Source organism: Cloeon dipterum, chromosome 4 (genome assembly GCF_949628265.1).
Source record: "Cloeon dipterum chromosome 4, ieCloDipt1.1, whole genome shotgun sequence".
In the NCBI taxonomy this organism is placed as follows: domain Eukaryota; kingdom Metazoa; phylum Arthropoda; class Insecta; order Ephemeroptera; family Baetidae; genus Cloeon; species Cloeon dipterum.
The window spans coordinates 10,198,878-10,222,646 of NC_088789.1; the positions used below are offsets into that span (position 1 = coordinate 10,198,878).

Consider the following 23,769-nt stretch of genomic DNA (forward strand, 5'->3'; position numbering starts at 1 on the left):
CAATTATGCTATCTGTTGATTTCTTAAATTTATTATGCGCTAAAATATTCCAGTTACAAATATTCAATTATGAGACTTGACCAACTTTACATGTATCACTCCAGCTTCTGCTCTAGCAGATAATTATCTGAAGTGATCGCTCATCACAATCATCATCTAATCCTGTCTGACTTATTGTATTTGGTGTTCACAATTTGAATATATTCGGGTGGGTTTAAATTCGTTTTAATACTGTACACTGGCACACTTGTTTCCAAGGTCCATCATGGAGTAAGGAATGTTTCACATGCTACGATCATCCTTGTGAATACTGAGTGGGGGCAAGAAGGCTGCGGTTTTTGCACATAGAATTTTGGCACACCAAAGATTATAAGTTAGTTAGGTGTTTGGGAATTTGTCATTTCTCTTGTTAAGTAAGCTATTACATTTGATTAAATTAAATACACGAGTAGAAAATTTTACAGAATAATCATGTTACGAGTGACATCTCCTAACTTTCCAATATCACAATTAAAGCCCTTTGCATTTTGTTAGTTAGCTGACAAAATCTAGCAGAACCCTCTGATTCAGGTAAACCTTGATGTTGAGGTTTCTTCTCAAGCAGTCTTTGAATGTTACTTTGGATTTTATTTGCACACCCAACATTAATATGTGTGATAATGATTTTCTGGACTATATGAAAAATTACAACTTTTTTTATCAGTTCTAGATAAATTGTAAATTTTGCACCAACTTGGGAATGTATTCAAAAGTGGAGTGAAAATGAATAGTGCCTCCAATACTTTGTTCGCTTGTTTGAATGGTGAGGCAGTTTTGAATGCATTCCCTGCATGTTGTGATTTTACACTTAAAAATGGCTTTTCTTATTTTTGCACGGAGCCTTTGAGGTATAATTTGACTGATCTCATTGACCTAAAAATAATACTTCTACTATCAAATCGAGATCAGTCCAATTGTAGCCTAACAAGTTAAAGATCACATACAAAATAGTTGGTGGAGATCTTTATAAACACTTTTTTACTGTTTAAGAGCGTCTATTTGAAACAGTGAAATCAGTTTCTGCAACAGCAATGTTGATTATACTTCATTTACAAGCTCGAGCTGCATTCTCTTTCATACGGGACAAATTAAGGCAAAATCGCTGCCAGGAATCAACTCAAGGGAGGATTAACGCTTCTTGTAAAAATTGTAATAAAATTAGCAAATTATATAACGACTTAGGAACTGCGATTATGTGCATACAGTAAGAAATAAACCCAGTTTGGACATGGGAAATCAACGATATGGGAGGCAACATTCGAAACAATGCAGCAAAAACCGTCGAGGTTTCGATAAGAGTGAGTTTCTCACAAGCGAAACAAGCTCTGCATTGGCCTCCCCGATTGTGGGGGGAGGCAGTTGCGCTAGGGGTTATTCTGCTTGTTAGATCGCAAACGGGCAAGACCAGATCGCTCCTCCTCCTCATCACTGGTGTAAGAAGTCATGCCTGCTGCCACCGCGGTTCTGGAGGACGTGGCTTGCATCAGTTCTTGGTCCGGGCCTGTGCGATTTTCATACAAAAGAATGTTCAGGGTCTCCTCATAGATCCTAGCTTCTGGAAACTCTACCTGAAATTTAACATGTGGTTCCCTCAGCATTCTATTATGTCACTCATTCAATAAAAAAATATTACTTTAGTGTTTTTCCTGTCTGTGGCATACACTATGGATGTGCAACAGACTTCAGCGACTTTTTTGCCATGTCCGTAGAAACCCCAGCAGCAAATCTCAGTAGATCCTATCACATCCTTGATGAACAAAACTCTTCCGCTGAATCTTAGGGAGAGCTTGTCAAAGAGTTCAATGTTTTTCAATAGGTTGTCATCTGATGTGTTAGTGTACGAGTACTTGTTGTTGTGGCGGTTGATCAGTAATTTCACAATTGGCTGGATGAAAGCAATTATTACAATCATGTGAGCAACACTCAATTATATTATAATACTTTAGCCGTAGAATTGATGAGCAGTTGCTCTTCTTTCTGAGAAGTGATGAGAGGCACCCTGCAAATTGGCTCAGCCTCTCGTTCTCTTTTCAAGAGAGCCATCTCACACGCTTCGATCAGGTCTTGGATGCAGTAATATTTGACTTCAGCCAGCAACTCTGCAACCTCTTTGCTATTATCAGGAAGAGGAACGCTGCCATCCCTCAAATAGTTGAGGATTGTGCCGAAATGCTTCCCGCAGCGATCGATCAGAATCCACCCTGAAAGCAGAGTTAAAAACCTATTAGCAAATTTTGTTAGTTTTCTCTCTACTAATGTGATACCTTCAGAATCAGTGAGGACTTCCATCCTCCCACTGAACATTGCCCTAAGCATGGTGTCATGCTTGGTGAGTGTGCCAATCGTGGTGTAATGCAACGAACCACCTATATTGAGCTTCACATACTGGGAAGGATTGCCTTTGATTACTGTTTTGTGATCACCCGACATGGTCGAGCAATCTAGCACGCTGCTTTTCTGAATTTTTTCGGACGAGTGATCAATCAGAGGAGAAACACTGTCGCTTTAGTAGCTTTGCTTGTAGTTTTATCAGTCAACGCAACTGCTCTAACTGGGTTAGATATTCAAGCTGCAAAATCCACTGCGAAAAATTGCACTTGACTCAAAGGGAACCACACAAGGAAAATGGAATGAACGATGAATAACACGGATAGAGCCTCCTGTCGGCCTTGTCCGTCATTCAATTAAAAATGGATTTTGCAGCCGGTGAGCCAGCAGAAAAAAATCGATACACAATGTACGGTTACATTAGACACAAACGGGCACAAACCTCCAAACTAAATAAGTTTTCATCTTATTGATTATTAATAAAAGAAAAAACAGAAATACATTGTTAATATAAAAAATAACTTTGTAATAAATTGATGCAAAGCCAATGCAAATGAATTTTGGATTCTTCCAATCTTACCGGTATTGTACTTTTTCTATAACAAAGGCTGAAAATTATACAGCTCACACGATCCTAACAAACCGCAAAATCTCGATTCGATTTCTGTTAATGCTTATGTATGTATTGTTAAGTTCTAAAATTGTTGATGGATTTTATTATTTCATTGAAGAATATCTAATGAGCGGACAACGGTGGCTACCTTCACAGTTTTCACAAAATTTTAGTTGTTTTAGGTATTCGTTCGCAGTGCTGCCGCCACGCTTGGATAATGAGAACTACTTGAGTCGGGCGGGGTGGATCTGCTGACTGTGAGCTGTTTCCGAAATAGAGCGGTGGGTGTGTTCCACGTCTGTACACGTAAAATTCTCCTTCTCCTTCGCCGCCTGAAGTAGCTGCCGGGTTGAAAATATGTTGGTCTTAGCCAGCTCTTCAGTCAGTGTTTTGTGCAGCTGCAATGCCAACGCAGAAGAATCCCTTAGACGCTAGGCACTCGCTGCAAATTCTCCAAATGGAGCCGAAAGGGATTCCGTCGAACAGCTCGAACCAGCAACTCGTCAGCGGCGACGAGAGCGACGGTTACCCGAGCGACAGCAGCCCTTCACCCCGTCCGAATACAATTAACATTCGAGTGACACGGTCACAATGGGTCACCGTGGCCATCCTGTGCTTCGTCAACCTCATCAACTACATGGACAGATTCACCGTGGCAGGTGAAGAAATGTTCTGGACGTTTAGGTGCACGTGCCCCTATTAGGGACCGGTTGCATGAAAGGGGCGCGGCTTTGTAGCAAAACATAATTTAAAATTTTAAATATTTTTATCTTTAGCTAGGATGTTTCATTTCAATGTAATCAAGTGAAATGTTCAACAGAATCTCATTTAAGAACATCTTCCTATTTAGTGCAATGCTTAGATGTTTCGCATGTTTATTTTTTCTCCATAGGATATTTTTGCTATTTTAGAAAACTGTTTAATCGTTAGTACAATTTGGTGCATAGATAATGTTCATTTACCTTTACTGAGGAAAGTGAAAACCCTCACTGAATATATACTTTATTTTATAATTATACATGAAGTTAAATGAAATTAATGCTCTTGGAAAAACGCATTTTGTCGGAAAATACTTTTCCGTTTCTAGTCACGGCACAAGTGACCCGATTCTTGCACCGTCACGTAAGGGTTGGTTAAAGCTAACAGGTGGACCGGGCGATAAACAATCGAGGCCGGGCGGTCTCGAATCAGCATATGCGAAAATAGTCGGCTGTGGCCCAATTGCCAAAATTATACATTTGGTGTCCGTGGGTGTTGAGCCACGACCTTGGCGGTCACTTTCATTTCTAACATTTTCATTTCACACACGTCAGCTGATTGTTCAGCCTCTCGTCAGCGAACCTTTTTCTATTTCGCGTCAATGAAGCTGTCCATCATGAGCATTATATTTGTTTTGGGTCTGGAATTGCAAACATTGATACGCTCTAGGACTGTACGTCAGGCGGGCAGACGTAGACGCATGGCGTGACGTGCGACGGTTATTCCGGCGCTGCTCGCATGCGGTGGTGCGATGAGCGCCAGCCAATCAGGAGGCGCTCAGCCGACCGTGGGCCCGGCCTACATAGCCAATGCAGTGTCCCGCTGCAATTTTCTTCCTCAGCACGCCACCACGGTATTGAGCCGCCGCCTGCCAGCTAACCGTAGCCACCATCGGCGGCACCAGCATTGAATCGTCAGTCTTGCATTCTCAGAACACGTGCTTTATTGCAGTTTCAGTATGCACGTCGCACTCATCATGCATAATAATAGGGACAATAATAAATTGCAATTGACGCGCGCGCGCACACACTGCTGCCTGCGCTATTTTTGAACGACCTTTCTCTTATTGTTAATATTTCTGGCCGTGAGCTGGAGTAAAGTTGCTGGTTGGCCGGCTCGTAAGGAAGGATTTCATTCATGGGGAATTTTTGCCGTGCCGGCGGCACACGCCCTATCCAACACGCCATCCTTTTTCCTTAACTCTTATCGGCCTTATCGCTTATCGTCTGCCGACGCGAACGTGGCCTGATGCGGTTGATAATTACACAAATTTCTAGCCGTTTCTCTTATCATATCAATGTTGACGAGGTTAATTAAATCGTAATTGAACACCTCACTTTCTGCAGAATAAAGATGCGCAGTATTGATCAATATCTTATTAGTGGCCCATTTTTGTTGTTTTCATTTTTCTCTACAACTGACGTAAATTTAAAAAATATGTTGGTATAGGTGCAAATGAAGCAGACTAACTAACAATAAGATTTCAACTTTTTCAGTTAGAAAAACATCTTATAAAAACATGCGCTGCTGAACCGCAGTAAAACTACTTTTGAATCTAAAAATAATAACAAACAAACAATATATTGTAGTTATTTTGTCATGGGTATCTGACTGTCCTCTAAATATGTTGCGAAATATTCTTTGCCAATCGTCTGCTGAGTCTAACGATCCCAACTTCCCAAGTGAAAGTTAGCACCACAATTATTTTTACTTAAGTTTCACTTCAGCGTCAAGAGCGCCTTTCATCCACTCTATGTGAAATGCGTGGATTCCCCGCTTTTATATTGAAAGTGCGAGAATGATGGGTTTTTTGTCGCGCTTGTTAATTTTGTTGAGAATAGTTTGGCGTGATTATCGAGGTTATTTACCCTGCAGCAAAGAATGGTTAAAATTATTCTAAGCCAATAACTGAGCGGCCCTCTCGGATGCCAACGCAATAACCGGTTCCTTGGACCTTCTCATTGTCAGGTGTTTACGTGCTTAGCTTTTAAAACATGCGCGATGGTTGCGGATTCCTTTCATTGTTTTAATTGTGATAAAACAGAACGTGATGAACGGGAAAATAGAAAATCAAGAGAGTAGTTTCATGCAAATCTTCCTAAAACAATAACTCCGATTTTACTCGCAAGAGGTAGGCATTCCAGACTAATATAAAATCAAAGAATAGGAACATTTTAAATTAAATTGGAAATTTTCTGATTAGATTGTTATGTCATTCTTGAAAGTGAAAGAATCGAGGCATACAACGAAATGAATTTTTTCTAAGAAACTCTTTGATCTCCTCACCCGTCTACAAAGCTAATTTGCGGCATCTTGTCACCCTCTTAGTGGTTTGCTGATCGTTCTGGGAAAGACGAAAAACCGAAATTCACATTTGTCATTGAATTAACCTTCCTCCTCCCCATCGGTGGGATTAAAGATGTTAAAAAATGGAGGCTACACTTGCTATAAAACTACAAGGGAAAGTTACTTTAATCGTATGGAATTGTTCGATTTTTTCAGTCGGAAATCCGATTAAAAACCAAAGCTAAATCAAATTGGATTTTCAATGTCATTATTCCAATGACACTTCTTACTGAACTATTTAATAAAATGATATCAAAGTAAATCTGAAAGTTTGCTTTAAATAAATTTCGTGGCAATTCTATTTGTGTCTTACAAAGATGGCGAACGTGAATGTTGAAGAACTTTCATCGTTTTATAACTCTGGCTTAAAAACTTCCGAGATTTCAACAATTTTTTTCCTCACTGACCAACTGCGTTGTTGGCGCTTGCGGCGTCAATATCCGCCTTGAGGATACGTTTCGCACAGTACAAGGCTGTCCCTAAATGAAACAAACTTCCGACCGGAAAGAATTTTTATTCTTTCAAGGCAGTGCTAATATAGTGAAAAATCACATTAATTTAATGTCTCCTGCGCTATACCGTCTCACATCTTAATGCCTCCGGAATAATTAAAATTAAACTATGTACTCTGCTTTCAAGTGTATGAATAAGTAAGTCATTATTTGAAAAAATAAGAACTATTAAGCTGTTGTAATTGTATTTTAGGTGTTAATAGGTATTTAATCTATACTCCTCGGTAAATTAATAATAACTTCTTGTCATTATACCAAACAATACTCAATCGAAACTTAGAAAATAATACGAATATATATTAAAATAATATATTTTGCTGACTGATTCCATATCCGGTTTTGTAAGCATATACTATATGTGGCAACTATGTAGATAGCATAGCTCTAAACCAAATATTTAAACAAAGTTATCAACCCGGCATATAGCTCCAATCATGAATGCGGAGTATTATATTGATCCCGGGACGTTTCATGGTATATATGAGCAAAGAATTCATTTTTCTGAATTTTGAAGACACTGAATACACTTATCATAGAGCTAAAACGACTGGCAATTTATCTTGAATTGCATAAAAAATAAGTAGCGGTAAAATCTATTGTTATCAAAGCATCACTCATTGTCAGATGTCAACTTTCTATTCAATGCTCAGAAAGAAATATTGCATTTTATCGTAAATAATGACAATAAAGATCACCAATTCTATTTGAACAACGTCATTGCATGTCTGCATATTTTTCCTTCAGTCTGAGACTCGAGCCAAGTTTTAAAAGTTCAAATGTTGCTCTTTTGCAGGTGTGCTGGAGGACATCCAAAAAGACTTCAGCGTCGGCGACGACAAAGGTGGCTTGCTACAGACCGCCTTTGTCATCAGCTACATGGTGTTCGCCCCACTCTTCGGCTACCTTGGTGACCGCTACAGCCGAAGAGCAATCATGGCCTTCGGAGTATTCTTGTGGGGCCTCACTACCCTTTTGGGATCTTTCATGCAGGTTTGTTGAACTGCGCCACTTATTGTATAAACATGTGAAACAGTTCAGTGACGTACACGTGCGTTTTTTAGGCTTCTGATGAAGCTTTTATCCCTCGAGTGAATTTTTTGCTTATTAAGTTTAGTCAGTGCTTAACGAGATTGGCTGTCTACCCCAAAAAATTTGTGATCCCTCTATAGGGTCAACAACCAGGAGCCTTGATATTTAAGCTTAAAATACTTAAAGTATTGATAGTCTTACTGGTGAATAGCTCTGCTTGGCTGTTTTATTTAATTAATCCTGATAAATTCAGCAAAAAATCCCATTTCGAGTAAAATAATTAAGAAGTATTTTATTTTCAGAGTTACAACTGGTTCCTGCTTATGCGGGCGTTAGTGGGCATAGGTGAAGCCAGTTACTCGACCATCGCGCCCACGATCATCAGTGACCTTTTTGTCAAAGACTTGAGGTCCAAAATGCTCGCCCTCTTCTACTTTGCCATTCCCGTTGGCAGGTAAGAATTAAACATCATAATTTCTAGCATGCGTGTTACGTTTACCTGTAAGCCTGAAGCCAAAACAAATTAACCATTTTTTAATGGTTTTTAACGTAAAATCCCCTTCAGATATATTTCGACCAGGATGTTCACATAGTGTTTGATCTAATTGTTTTAGTGGCTTGGGCTACATTGTGGGGTCCGAGACAGCTCACTTTGGAGGCAGCTGGCACTGGGGCCTTCGAGTGACCCCCGTTCTAGGTGCGATCGCGGTCCTCCTCATTCTCTTCGTTATGGTTGACCCTGAGCGGGGCCAAGCGGAAGGTCACACTGAGCTCCATCATACCGACTATGCAACTGACATCAAAGATCTCGTAAACAAGTAAGAATACCATATTTCACTGATTTTTTCTTGGTTTAATCATGTAATAAATAATTTATTTCTATCGTATGATACTGTGACGTAGAAGCAGTTGATTTCATGCTTCGCCTCTTTTTGCAGTGAGTTTCTAAAATTTGTGGTTTACTTTTTGCAGTCGCAGCTTTATGTGGTCAACTTTTGGTTTCACTTGTGTCGCGTTTGTGGCTGGAGCTCTGTCATGGTGGGGACCGATTTTCATTCTCAATGGAATGCAACTGCAACCTGGCAAGGAGAACATGAAACTAGCAGAGTGAGTAATTGCTTGGTGCAACGACCTTTGTCGATTCTCTTATTTATGGCATGATGCACCAAAGGGAAAGGAACAAAACATTTTCTAATTATCTCTGTGCACTTTCATCACGGACTTACAATTGGACTGGAACAAGTTTCCTTTGCTTATTCGGTTCCGTGGCCTTGGAGGATTTTTTCAAAGATGTATTTCTGCTCCATGTTTTAATATCTTGATATCATTATATCAAGAAATTTATTAATTATAATTGATTTGAAACTTTTATTGTAATTTTTCAGTGTCTCATTGACGTTCGGCATAATCACCATGCTTTCTGGCATTGTTGGCGTACCTTTGGGAGCCACACTTGCCCAGAAGCTGCGAGTCAACTATCCAAGAGCGGACCCACTGATATGTGCAGTCGGCCTTCTAATCAGTGCCCCTCTTCTGTTTGCTGCTTCCCTTACTGTCACCTCAAACGCAATACTGTGCTACACACTCATCTTTTTGGGAGAGGTTGCTCTCAACCTAAACTGGTCAATAGTTGCTGACATCTTGTTGGTGAGTCTCGACAAATACGCGATCTACTCTCGTGCTAAGTTAGTTTTTTCCAAAGTACGTTGTTGTGCCAACAAGAAGATCAACTGCGGAAGCATTCCAGATTCTTCTGTCCCACGCTCTGGGTGACGCAGGCAGCCCGTATCTCATTGGTCTTGTGAGTACTAGGGTGTACCAAACCGACAGATCGTCTCACTTGCCCACTTAATAATTTCAGATGTCAGAGTACTTCAAAACCATACTTGTTCCCGCTGATGTCGATGTTTCTGGGCTGACAGCCGAAAACGTCACAGCGGCTGCTGGCCTCATTAACGATGTCAGCCACTCAGTCAAATTCCATAGTCTGCAGTACGCCCTCTTCACGACCAATTTTGTGGAAATTGTTGGAGGTCTTTTCTTCTTCCTCACGGCTCTCTACATTGTAGCCGACAAACGAAGCGCAGACCTCGCAGCATCAGGCAAGTCCATCTCACGAGCGCACATACTTTGATGTAAACACATATTCAAGTCTTACTATAGCACCTTTAGTAGATGAAGAAATAAGAATGCTAAATTTTTTTTATGAAAAAGTGACTTTTAAAATGTTAAGCGCATATGTGGCACATATTTCCTTTCATCTTGTGTCTTGTTATGTAATTCCTGTTGAGTAACTCAAATATTCATTATCAGCCAATCAGCAACGACACATTTTGGAGATCATCTGAAAATATTTTTGAGTATGAAAATCTTCCAAATTATATCAACATTTCCTCATAAACAAATCAAGTGTGCAGTTAACTATTATTTATAGACATGGTGACATCTTTTTTATTTTTGCGATTGATCTGATTGCAGATGACATGCCTGAGCAAGGAATTACAAATATTTTTGCTGATGAGGAAAGTGTGACGACAACTCATCAAAGAAGAAACAACCTCAGCTAGAAACCGAGCTGGAGCTGTGGCGTAGTTTTGACTGATTTTGATCTTGTATAGTTTGTTCTCAGCAGCTGTTCAGTACAGTTCAATCAGTACTTTCAAAGACTGTTATGCTCTGTTTGAAGATGCGCTGCACATGTATAAGGCAAAAGCACGCATGTGCTGATCGGTAAGGCTGTTCTATTCAAATTTATGGTTGTTTAAATTATATATAAAGGTGCCTATATGTATTGTTTGTCACATAACAACACGTTTCAACATCACGTCATTGCTTATCAAAGCAATCAATCATAGAGGTTCCTCAGTGCTTAACTGTTTTGTTATGAAGTCTAAGAGCAATCTATTATTATTTTAGTGTTGTAGTAATTTTAGATACGTGATGACTACCTATTTGATCGTTATTCCGCATTTGATACTTATCAGTTAAATGAAACCCGCTCCTCAGTCTCTGATTAGTACACATTGTTGCTCAAAAAGAACTCGATTTTAGTTGAAAAAGGGATCCGTTCATCAGTGAGTCATCTTTTGGAAGACTGATTCATTTTCAAAATTTACCATGCCCTTCACCCTATTTTATGAACGATATTCCTTGTGTACTGTCCTAGAGAATTAAACAGGACTGGCCAACGCATTGTCAGTTCAACACAAATAAGTAATGCTAAAATGGAACTGACAAATTGTACTGTAATGTAAGGTAGCCTGGTCGAAACTCTTTTGAATGTTTGCAATTGGAAATTCTACACGTATCAAAATTTGTGTTGTATGGAATAAATGGATCATTATAGTATCAAACAGTTGATAATTCTTTTAATCAAATTAATTCACAACAAGTATAAAGTTTTGGTGACAATAAATTTGTTAAAAGGGCAGCACTTCCTATCCGCGCTACTCATCAGTACCGAGCAGCTCGGCTTACTTTGTCGTAAACTTCTGGGAATGCTTTAGTGCAGGCAAGTTTGCTTCTAACACGGTCATAAAGCGTGTGGTCAAACATCCGCCGGAACTCTTCCTTGGTTGTGTACGTGTCCGCGTACAGCATCTGGAATCTGCAATGAGAACTTTGTAATATTTAACTTAAAATTTAAGTGGAGTCACTCACCCTTCACATTTCTGCACAAATTCTTCGATTTTCCTTGTCGTTTCCATTGGTTTAAAGTTGACGCTAGGATCAGGTACACCATATACTCCTATGTCAACAAACATTCTTTCCTTTGGTGCGCATAGCATTCCAGGGTCAGCTGGTAGCTTAAAAGGACAAAGCCAAATGGGATACACCTATGAAAAGAGAATTTGCAATGCCCCTTTTTTATTAAAAATTTTGCGTCCACTTTTGTTTCCTTATTGAACATTTGCAGGGATTCCTTGAGATTTGTAATGGGCACAAGCATGTCTTGAATAATGTGATTGTTCTCGTAGAGTCTCTTCACTGCGTCGGTCTGAGTGAGCTTCAGGAAAGATATTTTTGGAGGCATCAACCAGCCCATGCACAATCGGAACAGCCTGTTATTGCCAAACGGAACTATATCCTGAGAAGAGCACACATATTACAATGCACTAGAGATTCAAATAGAGAAGACACTGACTTGCAGTTCCCAAAATATTGATCTCGTATGCCTATGGTAGTAATCCCTAAGAGGCAGTATCTCACTTGCTGTCTTTCCAGTAACCAAAAAGCTTTCCACGTGCTTGAAAAACCAAGGTTTGTGCCATAATCCTATTTTGTTCACCTTGAAAATATTGATTTTATAAAATTACGCGAAAAAGTAAATATTTTGTGAAAAAACCTTGTCGCCTGGTTGAGGCTCGTCGATCATATTTCCAGTCATGATCACTCCTTTGTTCAAAGTAAACATAATTCCTTCAACAAACTGATTTTTGCTTGCTGATGCTTCAGAAAATTCCTTTACTGCGTCATTTAAGGAGTAGACTGGCTTGTAATTTAATTTTATAAACCTGCACAACCAGAAAAATAAAATTAATACTCATAGAGTATATTTATATTAGCAAAATAAGCTTCAAATTGCAATAATGGGACACAAAAAATCAATGGATATCATTCAAAAATCCTTTAGGTATAGTTCAGTTCTTACTTTGTGCAGGGCACTATCATGATTTTAGCAGCGGTCAAAAAACCAAGGGTGCCATATGACCATGGAACAGCATAGAACAGGTCTGGATCAGAATCCTTCTCAAATCAAATGAAAATGTGAAATTATAATTTAAAAAAACCGTGTCTTTGATACTTTCGTCACGGTGACCAGACTTCCGTCAGCCAAGACGAGCTCATATTCTTCACAAATATGTTGGAAAAGTCCAAATTGGTGAGAAGAGGATTCGATGCCAGTACCCAAGATCAACCCTCCTGTGAAATACAAGTGTAAGGCTATGGATAAAATCATATCGCCTTATAGTTTTACCAACTGTCAAGTCGTCAATTTCAGGAACAATTGGAATGGTCCAACCAAGAGGTGCTAATGATGCGCTCAGCTGCCCCATCGACACTAGAGGTTCCACTCTAACAGTCTGTGATTATGTAATTAATTTAAATTCTAAGAAATTTTAATAATTATGAACTGCACATTATTTTCTGTGTCTATTTCCAGGACATCAACAAGGTTGACCTCCACTTTGTAAAAACTCTTTTTGTACACTCCCTGTCGAAAGCTCATTGTTTGCCATCCTGGCCGGGCTGTGCACATATGGCCTTGCTGTCCATTTTTATTCCATTCCCGCACCTGAAAAAATATGTATAATTGTTAGGGAAAAAGTTTTCATATTTATACAAAGGCAGAGCGAGTAAAAATTAAAAAAAAAACGTTTCTGCCCTCTTTGCAAAGACTACCTGTTGTTGCACTTTTTGCACTTTAGACGCATGCTTTCCTGGGGCGCTGCTCAGCTTGAAGACAATTAAATTTCTGAAGTAGCTCCAGAGTTCATAAAGAAAGGATGCTGGCAGCAGGAAAAAGCAGACAAAGAGCCAGCGATATTTGATCAACACGTGTTCCAGCAACTGGTCGCCTTTGCCCATCCTGAAGCCTCTGGCCGCCAGCGGTCCGCGCGAGATTGCCTGTAAAAAAGGAAGACGTGATGGAATGTAGACAGATTTATACACCAGATCGTGCTGACAAGAGCACCTGCAGAAGATAAAAATGAAGTATTTTTGAGCGCCGATAAAAATCTTTTAGCGAACGACACATGGTTTAGTTAATGATTTTTGGCACAAAGACATTTCATTGAAGCCTGTAATGAGTTTGTAGTGTTCTATTTTAAAACATTATCAATCATTAATCAAAACAAGTAGTTCTCAAAAATATTATGCCTCATTTGACAAAATCTTAATGTTTTTCAGTGGCATCAATTATTACTATTTAAACCATTTAAACATTTAAAAATAAGCTCTAACTAGTAAAATTTAAAAATGCAATATAAAAAATTACTTTAAGATCAGTAAATCACCAATCTAAATGTTGTTATGAAACAAAGGGTTAGGGTAATGGCACATTAAGGCGGCTTCAAATTATGGCAAAGAGTCCTACTAAGTGAGTATACACAATATTCATCGAGATTGGGCCATAATAGGTAAAATTGTGATGGTTATTTTCAGCCTTTACTAATTACTTACACATTTAAGTAGGAGAAAAACATATAATTCAAAAGCATTTAAGGCTACATTAATTGGTTCAACTGTAGATAACACCGACTTTGTAAACCCGCGCGCAGCTCGAGTTTCAATCAATCAGCTCACCTCTGTCTGTGCTATCGGACGCAGGATTAGATAAGCAAAGTATCTCATTATTTACAGCCTCTCAACATTGGAAGCAGTCTTTTCTTTCAGCTGTAAGATGTAAGTACACCGCTGTTTGCAATTTTCCTATGTAATATCTTAATTTGATCTAACTGATAGGACTCTGGCAAGGGCGGTTTGTTTCCTCGCACTATGTGCACTCGCTGCAGGCCTCACTTTCAAGGGCGAGACTGGTCGTGTTGAAGAATTTAAGAAAGCCTTTGCATACGGGTAGTTACAATTTGATAAAGAGACAATTCTGTAATAATTTTGAACCAAAAGAGAGGTTGTGAAAGCAACGCCATTGCAATATCCCAACTTCGAATCAATGCCTAGCGAACAGCCGATAATGGGCTTCACCGTCACACTTAAGGGAGTATCCGACGCAGTAAAAGAAACGTACATGGTTGAAATCAACGCCACGACCATGAAGATCTACGTGCCCTCAGCAAAACCGCCATCCCCAGAGGAAATCCGCATCCCTGACAATGATGATGTTGAAAGTACGTGTTGAATTTTCACTTTTAAGTTTCCCGAGTCAAGGAAAACTAATTAAAAATCTATTATCTATTAAGATATCCGAGTTTACTTCGCTAATGAAGAGGGAAGAATGTTGGAAGTACGTTTCAACAGGTAAATATGAAACATTCACGCATCTATATTATTTTGCTTTAACCCAAAGGAAATTCACAATGCCCGGTGCAGATACTCACGTATTAAATATTTATGGGCAGAATATGGCGTAGAGAGCGTGCTCATCGCAGAAAAAAACTTGGCAACGTTGAAAAAATATAAGATTTTTCAAGTGGGTCAAAACAATTAAGAAAACCCTGAATTACGAACTATATCATTGCCATGAAAATAGAATTAAAAATCTTTCCTCTGTCAACTTGATGCCTCAGCTGATTTTGAACTCGCTAAATACCATTTATTTTAAATTAACCTAATCGTAATCACGTAGCGATAGCGAAAACATCATTATTACTCAATGACGTAACACCGCCTGACAAAAATTAAAACGATTAGAACATAACAAATTGTTCATTTTTTCCTCATTTTAGATTCCAACAAAGTTTGGTTCGTTTGTGGAAGCATCCTTACGGGATGCTGCGAGATGACGGATCAGTTAACTTTGTAAGCACTGTGACAACGGGAGATAGGTACTCAATGATCGTCAGAGTGCCAGCGGAACTAATGCCTGCTAATGTGACACGGGTGCACGGCGTGGTTGTCGACCCTACGCAGGAGGGTGGTTTCAAGTACTTTTCCCACTACAGGCTCTACAACTACCCCATCGCCTATGACTGGAACATGATGGTCTACCAGATGTTCAAAGAAGTTACCATCTACGCACTAGTACCTGAATCCATCAACAAGATTTACAGCACCTGGTGGGATGGTCTTACTAAATAATTTGAGATGTATGAGATTTCCATTTGTTTTCTCAATTGCACTTAATATATAGAAGTGTTCAACTGAAGCAATAAAAACGACTTTTTTTAGTGATTCACCCGTATTCTAAAAGAGAGAAAAATTATAATAAAGATCGAATATAATGAGATTTTCAACTGCAAGGGAGAATCTTGAAATGAAATTATTATTAAAACTAGCTCCCAAAAATACTTGTCAAAATTAAATATATTATGTCTAGCAGAGCAGCTTTCAATCTCAATTATGGTGCTGTTTACGCAACCGTTCAATAGAATTTGATAAGAGATGACAATTTTCCAAAGAAATAGTTTCCCATTATTTATGGTTCGCAAGACCTACACCTCTAGCAGTAATTTAAGTGTAAATTTTTAATAACTTTCAAACTGCCTTGTAATCTAAAATTTCGGTCAGATCTAATAATATACTTAATATTTTTGTAGTCTACTCAGCAAAATATTCCATCCGAAAATTGTTATGGGAAAATCGCGTGCAGAAAAAAAAGTTTCCATAAAATCGAGCTATATTTTGGCTATTTTCAATTTTTCCCCGGGTTGCACTTACTTGCAAGTAAACATGAGTCAATTTTTGAAACGATATTTCTGGGAATTTGGCAGAGGAAAACATCACCAGGTATGTTAGAAATTGCAAATTTCATCAGCTTTCCGAAATTGCTGCGCTTTTTGCTGCACTAGCACTCATAGTCGCTGAATTAAAAAGCCAAAATAATAGACTAAAAAATCCTCTTTCACAAGAAGGAAAATTTAGTCTGTATTCAGTTTACAAATTCAAGATTTTCATAGTACTTAACACAGCCATATAAACTCTCCATAAAGTGAGACTTGAACGTCCAGGGTCCAGGCCATAACTCGACAACCGCAAATATCCCCTTTGAATATCCCGTTTGAATATTGTAATTTGTATTGGGAATAAATGAAAACAGACTTCATCCTCGTTGTTCTATTGAATTCGTCGTTTTAATTCTCGACTATAGTTTCGACGTCAACCAGTACGTCCTATTCATGAGGCAGTTGAGGCTAGCTCCAAAGAAATTTTTGGTCTCAACTGCCTCATGAATATAGGACGACACGTACTGGTTGACGTCGAAACTATAGTCGAGAATTAAAACGACGAATTCAATAGAACAACGAGGATGAAGTCTTGTTTCATTCATTTATTCCCAATATGAGCACAACCTCGAGTGGTCGCCTATTTCTAAAATTGCCCTGCTGATCCGTAATAAACCAAATTTTGAATCTAAAATTATAATTTGTTTTAATTACTGGAGCAAAAATTTCGCAGTCGGTAGGATTCGAACCTACGCTCCCAGAGGGAATCTGATTTCTAGTCAGACGCCTTAACCACTCGGCCACGACTGCACAATAAAAAAGCTATGTGCATTGAACTTACTTGATTTGAATTAGGTTTAGCGTTGATCTAAAATAAAAAATTGCACAACAGCAACAAAAAATTTAACAGCAAAAAAGTCAGAAAATAGTTACCACACTTAAATGGTAAGTTAGCATTCAAATTGATTATAATACACATTTCTTACACACTAACTCAAAGAATATTATTTAAAGCGTGGTCCGTATCCCTTGCAAGAGAAATCGAGCACTGAACATTTTCGCAATCATTCCTTGACAGTCATGCAGACATCGTAAGTAAATCGCAATACATAACAATAACCCAATTTATAGCATAAAAGAGACGAAGGGTAAGATTTTGCAGCAGAACAACTTGATTTTTGTATTCTAACAGTAACCTAGAAATTAGAATTTCGCAAAAATTGAATCCGGTGAAAAACGACAAGCAAAACACTTCCCGCACTTTCCGACCTTGACAAGTTGTCAGTCCAATCGGTTCAATCGAACAAAATTAGGGCATCTCACCTTGGCCATCTGTCTATGTAGTACCCCGAAGTTCTTATGTAGAAATGCTTTACACCGCTAAATTAAACCTTGAACAACACTGAGTGAGCTTTCCTCTCCATTTCAGCCCACTTCAGCCTGGCAGCCAACGACACGGCACACCGAACCCTTGCGAAAACATAGTCACTCTCGGTGTTAAAGATTTCAGAAATGTACACAGATGGCGTAGCAAACTGTGAACTCTAATAGATTTTCCAGTCATCCTTTTACGCGGTACACAATCGTCAAGTTACATAAATAAACCGGAAATAAGAAAAACTGTTGTACTTAAAATCAACCTTTCTACTTTGTTAAAAATAATGCTAAATGGCATGAAAAATTGAAGAACTAAAGTTAAGATTCATTGATCACGAGAAATAGTCAGGTAAAATAATTATTTGCCTGAAGAGACTAAAAGTTATCAGAGGATATTTGAATTTAACCGGTTTAACCGTCTGGGATGCTGCACACCATCCCCTCCTCCCTGTAGCCGCCGCATGCCTCGCTCGTATTGAATGCAGTTTGTGTTGTTTTGACGCCGCTTCGAGTGGCACTACTTTAGTCCGGAATCCGTGAGTGACGGTTTCCGAACCGCGGCTTTACGCTTCTTCTTTGTGTCATAAAAATTGATTTCTCAACTTGGAATAATTGGATCCTGCAACTAAGAACGGAATCAAGGGGATTTACTGGAGACTGAAGGACGGCTGTTTCGCAAACGGCTTTTTTTTGCACAGAGTGTTGCCAAAACTTGATTGGTAAGTACCTGGCGGGCAACCTTTTTTTGCTCATAATATATTTCGAGAGCTGAGAGGACAAAAAATAACAAGAACCTTCGTAACTTGTCATCTAGTTCAATTGTTTTTTAATTTAATTTTCATCAAAATGTTGAACTTTAAAATTTGTTTATCGTTGCGAAAAGTAGCGGCAGGTGACGAAATTTCGCGGCAAACGCTAACGCACATCTGACTCCGATTAGTGCAATTTTCACCTGCGGCTTGTTTGCCAGTGCACTAAGTGAAATAATAAAAATCTGTACTTAGCTAGGCGTTGTTAAAACAGAATTCGTGTCGTGCATGTTGAGTGTTGCAAACCGGAGCGATTGGCCGGGCATCATGGAAAATGAGCAGTGTGTTCGTTGCACAAACAAAAGTGCTCGTCGTTAAAAGTAAAAGGTCAAGCTACGGGTCGTGCAGACAGCAACCCACCTTTCCAATCGGTGTTATTGCCAGCAGTGCGATCATCTGTGGATTGTAAAGCAACACTTCGCTTTGAAATATGATAAAAATACCAAACAGAAAAGGGAATCAGAAAAATTGTTAGCTTCTATCAGAAGTGAGTGAAGATTCCCTTAAAAGTGATAACATTTCAAAATTTTCAAACTTAATAGAAAAGTTGACCCGCCCTTTTAAAAAAATACTTAAACAATTGCTCTCTGTGTACTTACCACAGTTCATTGAACGAAATGAGTTTTACTTTGGTACTCAATTGTAAATTAATTGATAAGGAAAGGCTGTGCGATAATTAATCTTAAGTTACACAATTCTAATAGTCTGTAATATTAGGTTTTGCAGAGCCTTGAAAGTTACTCGAGCGTTCAAGGTTCAGGCCCTTTGTCAGTGTTAGCTACCAGTGTTTGCCATGCAGCGCCCTCAATTCACCGCAGTCTTATAAAGTATATTTGCAGTAGATCAGTGCCGAAATAATTTAAATAAATTCAATTGTTTGCTAACAAAATTACAATAGCGTATCATCAGAAAAACACTTTGAGTGTGCCAGTCATCACAACTAAACCAGATGAGAGCTTAAACCTCTAATAACTTAAAACATAAGCTTATAAAGCCAAAAAATCGAATTTAAAATGCTTAAATATTTCTGGCGTTTGAGTTGTATTCATATTTATAACAGAAATATATTTTTTGACCGCTCTGCTCATTGATTAATATTGCTGCTTTCTTCATAACTAGAGTCCGGGGTTAATTTTTAATGGCATGAATTAAACATAGATATTTGTTGTGGTAGTATCCTATTTTTTTTCAAAACAATCAAGTCTGGTGGAAAAATGGAGCATTACTTTTCTTTTATCCTCAGGTCGTGGAAATCCGTTAGATGTAATTCTTCTTTGACCCTTTCAAAGTTGTGCGCCACGAAAATAAAAATAATCTAATTTCTTAGAGCGATCCTCCATATAGATCGAGACTAGAAGGAACACCTCCGACAGTTTCCTCTATTAAGTCCATAAAATAGCGAAAACACAATAAAAGCGCCGATTTTACTGGCAAACGAGAGCAGGCGAAGACAAAGAGCGCCATAACTTTTTTAACAGCCGAGCGTAAAATCCGGCCGCGCGCGTGCATATTCATGCCAGCGTGTAGCATATTATTTTCGCTGTCTTGTTTATTTGTTGTGATGCAGCTCAGCAAAAATCAGGTCGGCGGATGGGCTGGAGTGTCACCCATTGGCACGCTTGATCAGCCCGCGGCATCCTCCATATCATTCAGCTGCGCTGCTCTCCGCTGGGGCACTACCATTTATCTAAGAGCACTTTGTTAGATTGAAACTGAAACGCATTTGGTACATACGCGATTTCTAAATCTGTCACGGTGACATTTAAAAACGATTGCTGCGTGAGGCAAATCTCGAACTCTGTGAGTTTGGTACACTCAAAATACGAGTTAAAATAAGAAAATTTTGAACAGTTTGAAACATAAAATTTCAAGAACTTCTACAAGACTTATAATTTAAATTTCTTAAGCTCAACGCCCTCCAGAACGCACCATATTTCAAGAGTTATTTTTTAGACAAATTCTTCAGACATTTTCGCATATCGTCGAGTGCTTTAAAGGGAAATTCTTTTCGGTTACAACGCGTGCTTCGGTTGGTTCGTCCGCGGAGAGTTGGGTCACTAACTCACTCGCTTCTCGTGACTTCGCACGCACGAATGATCCCTAGTGCTGTGTACAGCAACCGACAATAAAATAAAACTACTGCTCCACTGGCTGGGTAATCGCGCTCCCATGCGATTGCGCGATAATGTTTTGCCCTTTTTCATTAGATTTTCCGCGCATCTCTTGTGTTCGGTGCTGCCTTTTGTCTCTAGAGCCAGGGAATTCGTCACACCTGTCTAATTGACACTGACAATTTACTTACTAGCCGCGTTGCTTCCATTTCAAATCTATTTTGGTGTAAGAACCTTGTCGATTACGATTATCTTTACGACATTCATTGCCATCCTATTATATGTTGAGTGCTGTCCAAAGGGTATTTTTAAATATTAATTTTTATTGAACTTACGTTTGATGTTTTTGAATTGAATACACAAATCAAGTTATCAGCTGGAATTTTCGTCATTTGAAGAACGCGCTGCACTTAAAATTATCGCTCTTTGATTCCTTCATTCCTTCTCTTTTCTTGTAAGATCAGCCTCAGGGATATCCACAAGAGGCGAAGCAAACAACTCGCTTCTCAACCCAATCGAACAAAAAGTTGGGCCCGTCGATAATTTTGGACCGCTTTTATCCGTCCATACGTGCACCGTTTAAAAATGTTAACAACGTCGCTTTTTGGGGTCGACTTTTTGCTTTGGCGTTGCGTGAAAAGCCGCAAAAGGAGAGTGTTGCCTGTTAATGCAGCTTTTTCACAGCTGACATTTTTTGTTTCTTTCGTAATTTTGTGTGACGTTTTTTGAAGCCGTATAGAGAGGAGATAATTGAAAAATTTCATTCGGAAAGCAGTGCTCGCGACTTGGCGGCACGTAATCTGACAGCTCTACACAGTGGAAAATTATCGATTGGTCAACACGTCATTCCAGTGATACTTATTTCCAGAATATAAGAGCTGAAGTTTTAACTAATTACAGTGGGTGTTACACAGCACAGTTGCAGAAGGATAGATTCGCTCTGATTTTAAAATCGTTTAATGAAATAAAAATCATGCGATAAATTGAATAAAAATAACTGTAAGGGTCGTGGTTGGGTAATACCCCAACCCTATAACAAATTATTTATATAAATATAGTCTTAATTTTTTTAAATGCAATCCGTGAAAAAATTACTCTGGATGAAAAATTCTTTCACCACAACCAGCAACAAAATTCAATGTCCTCCCTGTAATTTAATATTTCTGCACAAAACTTTCCGGCAGTTCTGTAGTGTCTCTTTTGGGCATGATTCGTAATTCTACAGTGGGCCATAAAGCACGGCCATAATTCACATGATTTTAGTGCTTCAAGTGCGCTTATCTGCACGCGAACGGAACCGGCTTTCGAAATGCTTGCCAGTCACACAAATTTTGGCCTTACGGACATTAACACAATCCATGCAGGGCTTAAATGCGGTGGCGACACGTGCAAAAACCACTACAGATATTAAAAGGTCAAAACACCTGCGTATAAACATCTCGTTTTTCGGCTTGAAAAGCCGACTTGACCAAAATTGGAGGTGCGTTAAATGCCTCGACTGCTTGTTTCTTCCTTCTGCGAAATTTGAACACTTTCCGCCGCTCTTGGTATTTGGTAATCAATTATGCTGCTAGCGCACGATAAGCTGAGCAAGCAGGCAGTGAAGCACACCATAGAAATTTCGAGTTCTGCCTCGTTTGACAAAGCAAAAGCAGCGCCACAGGTACTAATATGTAACTCAACTTGAATACCCTGTTTTTCTGCACGAGCTCAAGCAACTATTACAATACTTCCGAGGAAATATGTAAATTTAGTTTGGACTTATTCCAAAGTAGCAACTCGAACCAACTGTTCTGCTACTCTTTTTCGCCTTGATTTAATAAGCATTTATTTGAAAAATTGAATTTCTTTCTCACGTGGCAGATAAAAATTGCAGAAAATTTCATTAACGTCAAACATTTTGAATTTACATCAAAAACATCTTTTTTTATAATGCGGATTGAAAAAATAACAGTGTATTTACCGTATTTACAGATGCTTGAATTGTGTTGAGATGTTTGTTTATCTTCATTTTCCCATTTCCACAAACTCAGTTGGCTACAAAAACTTAAATGATGAAGCCATTTGAGGATTCTTATTTATTTCCTCGTTTTTCGTCACGATTTGCAGAGTCATTTATTTCTCAAACAACCGGCGGAACATTAAACACGATCCGAAATCGTTCAGAGACCATTAAAGTACCGCTAACGAATTTGCAGCTGGACATAAATCTCGGTGTTTTTTCGCGACGCCAGCAAACACCAACGCGGAGCAATTTAAATAATCGGATCGTTGGCGCTTTCGCGCACCCACTCGCGGAAAAGGCCAAAATTGCAATTCGACTTCACTCGCATACGTCACTTATGTATTTAAACCGGGAAAGCGGCGAGTTTGAGTGCACGACAAGCATAACCGCCCTCAAGGCGAATTCGTGCCAAATTACACTCACGCCTCCGCACATTTCGCGACGGAGGGGAGAAATGTAAAAATGAATACCAATTTGAACCTCGACGCCATTCACACTGTGCACGTTGTCTTTCGCTTTCAAAATGCTTTATTGCGTTATTTAAAGATGCAAACGTTTACTTGGTACATGAATGAAAGACACGTATGTTAGAATTATATACAAGCGTACTGGACATTCTTTTGGAGATCATAAAGATTCAATTTGAAATCCGTCTTTGTTTCCCTTGCATACACATACATATTTATTTTGCAACAGAGATAGTGGGAGCGCATTTACATACTTCTGTTTGTCCCTCTCTCGATACTTGTTACAGACGTTCAGTCGAGTTGCACTGCTCGCTGAGCAAGATAACAACATTTTATAGTACCTACTCCAGCCGCCGCTGCGGTTAAAGTGTACGCTCTAAATAAACGCTTTTAATTAAATCACTTTCACGCGGCTGTTTCGCCACCTTCTCTGAGAGCATATGCACGACTCAGTAGCACATATTAACCCTGTGTGTATCAGCACGAGGCTCTCGAGTGGCGAGCAAAGCCACAGCCACTGGGTGAAAATCATGAAAACGCTAGGCGGGGTTCCCCTTTGTGAGGAAGTGAACGCTCGCACCGAGTAATAACTCATGCTAATTCTGGGAGGGCCGCTTAATTGGGCGTGAGATTTAAATGGATGGTCTCTTGAGATAACGATTTTTAGACGCGAAGGCGATGCTCTTGTTTGTTTTAGAGAAAAATAACGGTCACAACCTTTGGCTCCATTGGATTCATTTAGTTTAAACAGATTTTCTCTTATGTATTGACTGATTTACCCATCTAATTTTAAACAATCATGTTCAAACTGATATTATTTTGTCTGGATATGGCAATGTATGGGGCAAAATAGCCCTGCAGAACCATAATAATGATTACTTTGAAACTAATTAGTTGCTTTAGATCGCCAAGAAAGCTTCGACGATAGAGTCAAGTCTTTGCTGATTTGCAAAACGAAGAAGGCTGATGTGCCCAACGCTCAGCAGAATTATCCATCAAATAATTTAAGATAGCTGTTTTTTGCTTACAAAA

At 39.0% G+C, this 23,769-nt stretch overlaps 5 protein-coding genes and 1 non-coding gene across 9 annotated transcripts in view; 3 read left to right on the plus strand and 3 right to left on the minus strand.

The window, feature by feature from the left end:
• Window positions 1-9: 9 nt before the first annotated feature.
• LOC135944713 (BTB/POZ domain-containing adapter for CUL3-mediated RhoA degradation protein 3) lies at window positions 10-2,738 on the minus strand. 2 transcript variants are annotated; one of them, XM_065491846.1, is made up of 4 exons: window positions 2,304-2,735; window positions 1,981-2,240; window positions 1,673-1,924; window positions 10-1,607 (listed from the first exon to the last, which is right to left on the minus strand). In XM_065491846.1, the coding sequence occupies exons 1-4, from the start codon at window positions 2,467-2,469 to the stop codon at window positions 1,404-1,406; spliced, it is 882 nt and encodes a 293-aa protein (XP_065347918.1). In that variant the 5' UTR covers window positions 2,470-2,735; the 3' UTR covers window positions 10-1,403. The 2 variants fall into 2 exon arrangements, with proteins under 2 accessions (XP_065347918.1, XP_065347917.1); XM_065491845.1 differs by having other exon boundaries at window positions 1,981-2,738.
• Window positions 2,739-3,240: 502 nt separating this feature from the next.
• Window positions 3,241-10,981, plus strand: spin (Protein spinster). Of its 2 annotated transcripts, none has more exons than XM_065491840.1 (9): window positions 3,241-3,639; window positions 7,391-7,587; window positions 7,929-8,080; window positions 8,241-8,444; window positions 8,599-8,733; window positions 9,012-9,273; window positions 9,329-9,427; window positions 9,488-9,761; window positions 10,105-10,981. In XM_065491840.1, exons 1-8 carry the CDS (start codon window positions 3,384-3,386, stop codon window positions 9,758-9,760), a joined length of 1,578 nt encoding a protein of 525 aa, XP_065347912.1. In that variant the 5' UTR covers window positions 3,241-3,383; the 3' UTR covers window position 9,761; window positions 10,105-10,981. The 2 variants fall into 2 exon arrangements, with proteins under 2 accessions (XP_065347912.1, XP_065347911.1); XM_065491839.1 differs by having other exon boundaries at window positions 9,488-9,728.
• On the minus strand, window positions 10,967-17,466 carry LOC135944711 (delta(24)-sterol reductase-like). 2 transcript variants are annotated; one of them, XM_065491842.1, is made up of 11 exons: window positions 17,292-17,466; window positions 13,030-13,254; window positions 12,767-12,922; window positions 12,605-12,710; window positions 12,431-12,549; window positions 12,278-12,372; window positions 11,972-12,140; window positions 11,771-11,914; window positions 11,516-11,713; window positions 11,287-11,462; window positions 10,967-11,233 (listed from the first exon to the last, which is right to left on the minus strand). In XM_065491842.1, exons 1-11 carry the CDS (start codon window positions 17,298-17,300, stop codon window positions 11,080-11,082), a joined length of 1,551 nt encoding a protein of 516 aa, XP_065347914.1. In that variant the 5' UTR covers window positions 17,301-17,466; the 3' UTR covers window positions 10,967-11,079. The 2 variants fall into 2 exon arrangements, with proteins under 2 accessions (XP_065347914.1, XP_065347913.1); XM_065491841.1 differs by lacking the exon at window positions 17,292-17,466 and adding an exon at window positions 13,322-13,399.
• Window positions 13,882-15,477, plus strand: LOC135944714 (uncharacterized). Its single transcript, XM_065491847.1, has 5 exons — window positions 13,882-14,031; window positions 14,092-14,202; window positions 14,254-14,474; window positions 14,547-14,604; window positions 15,033-15,477. Coding segments are annotated over exons 1-5 (744 nt in total). The 5' UTR covers window positions 13,882-14,029; the 3' UTR covers window positions 15,385-15,477.
• TRNAS-AGA (transfer RNA serine (anticodon AGA)) lies at window positions 16,697-16,778 on the minus strand. Its single transcript has one exon. It is a non-coding gene; the product is annotated as a tRNA-Ser (tRNA).
• A 351-nt stretch (window positions 17,467-17,817) lies between the features above and the next one.
• The window catches only part of LOC135944706 (titin), a 41,649-nt gene continuing 35,697 nt past the window's right edge, over window positions 17,818-23,769 (plus strand). The window contains exon 1 of the mRNA XM_065491834.1: window positions 17,818-18,064. The gene's annotated coding sequence lies outside the window, so the exon portion shown is untranslated. The remainder of the gene's footprint in view (window positions 18,065-23,769) is intronic.

What these genes read in the sequence shown, in the direction of transcription:
- LOC135944713 (XM_065491845.1), bottom strand. Translation starts at nt 2,469, where the DNA reads ATGTCGGGTGATCACAAAACAGTAATCAAAGGCAATCCTTCCCAGTAT. An exon ending in TCATCAATTCTACGGCTAAA is followed by an intron (nt 1,925 to 1,980) that starts GTATTATAATAT and finishes GCTTTCATCCAG; the next exon opens with CCAATTGTGAAATTACTGAT. An exon ending in CAGACAGGAAAAACACTAAA is followed by an intron (nt 1,608 to 1,672) that starts GTAATATTTTTT and finishes GTTAAATTTCAG; the next exon opens with GTAGAGTTTCCAGAAGCTAG.
- spin (XM_065491839.1), top strand. Translation starts at nt 3,384, where the DNA reads ATGCCAACGCAGAAGAATCCCTTAGACGCTAGGCACTCGCTGCAAATT. An exon ending in GGACAGATTCACCGTGGCAG is followed by an intron (nt 3,640 to 7,390) that starts GTGAAGAAATGT and finishes GCTCTTTTGCAG; the next exon opens with GTGTGCTGGAGGACATCCAA. An exon ending in TTTTGGGATCTTTCATGCAG is followed by an intron (nt 7,588 to 7,928) that starts GTTTGTTGAACT and finishes TTTTATTTTCAG; the next exon opens with AGTTACAACTGGTTCCTGCT.
- LOC135944714 (XM_065491847.1), top strand. An exon ending in AAGAAAGCCTTTGCATACGG is followed by an intron (nt 14,203 to 14,253) that starts GTAGTTACAATT and finishes TTGAACCAAAAG; the next exon opens with AGAGGTTGTGAAAGCAACGC. An exon ending in TGACAATGATGATGTTGAAA is followed by an intron (nt 14,475 to 14,546) that starts GTACGTGTTGAA and finishes TTATCTATTAAG; the next exon opens with ATATCCGAGTTTACTTCGCT.
- LOC135944711 (XM_065491841.1), bottom strand. Translation starts at nt 13,384, where the DNA reads ATGTGTCGTTCGCTAAAAGATTTTTATCGGCGCTCAAAAATACTTCAT. An exon ending in GTCTGGTCACCGTGACGAAA is followed by an intron (nt 12,373 to 12,430) that starts GTATCAAAGACA and finishes TGATTTGAGAAG; the next exon opens with GATTCTGATCCAGACCTGTT. An exon ending in AGCCTCAACCAGGCGACAAG is followed by an intron (nt 11,915 to 11,971) that starts GTTTTTTCACAA and finishes AATATTTTCAAG; the next exon opens with GTGAACAAAATAGGATTATG.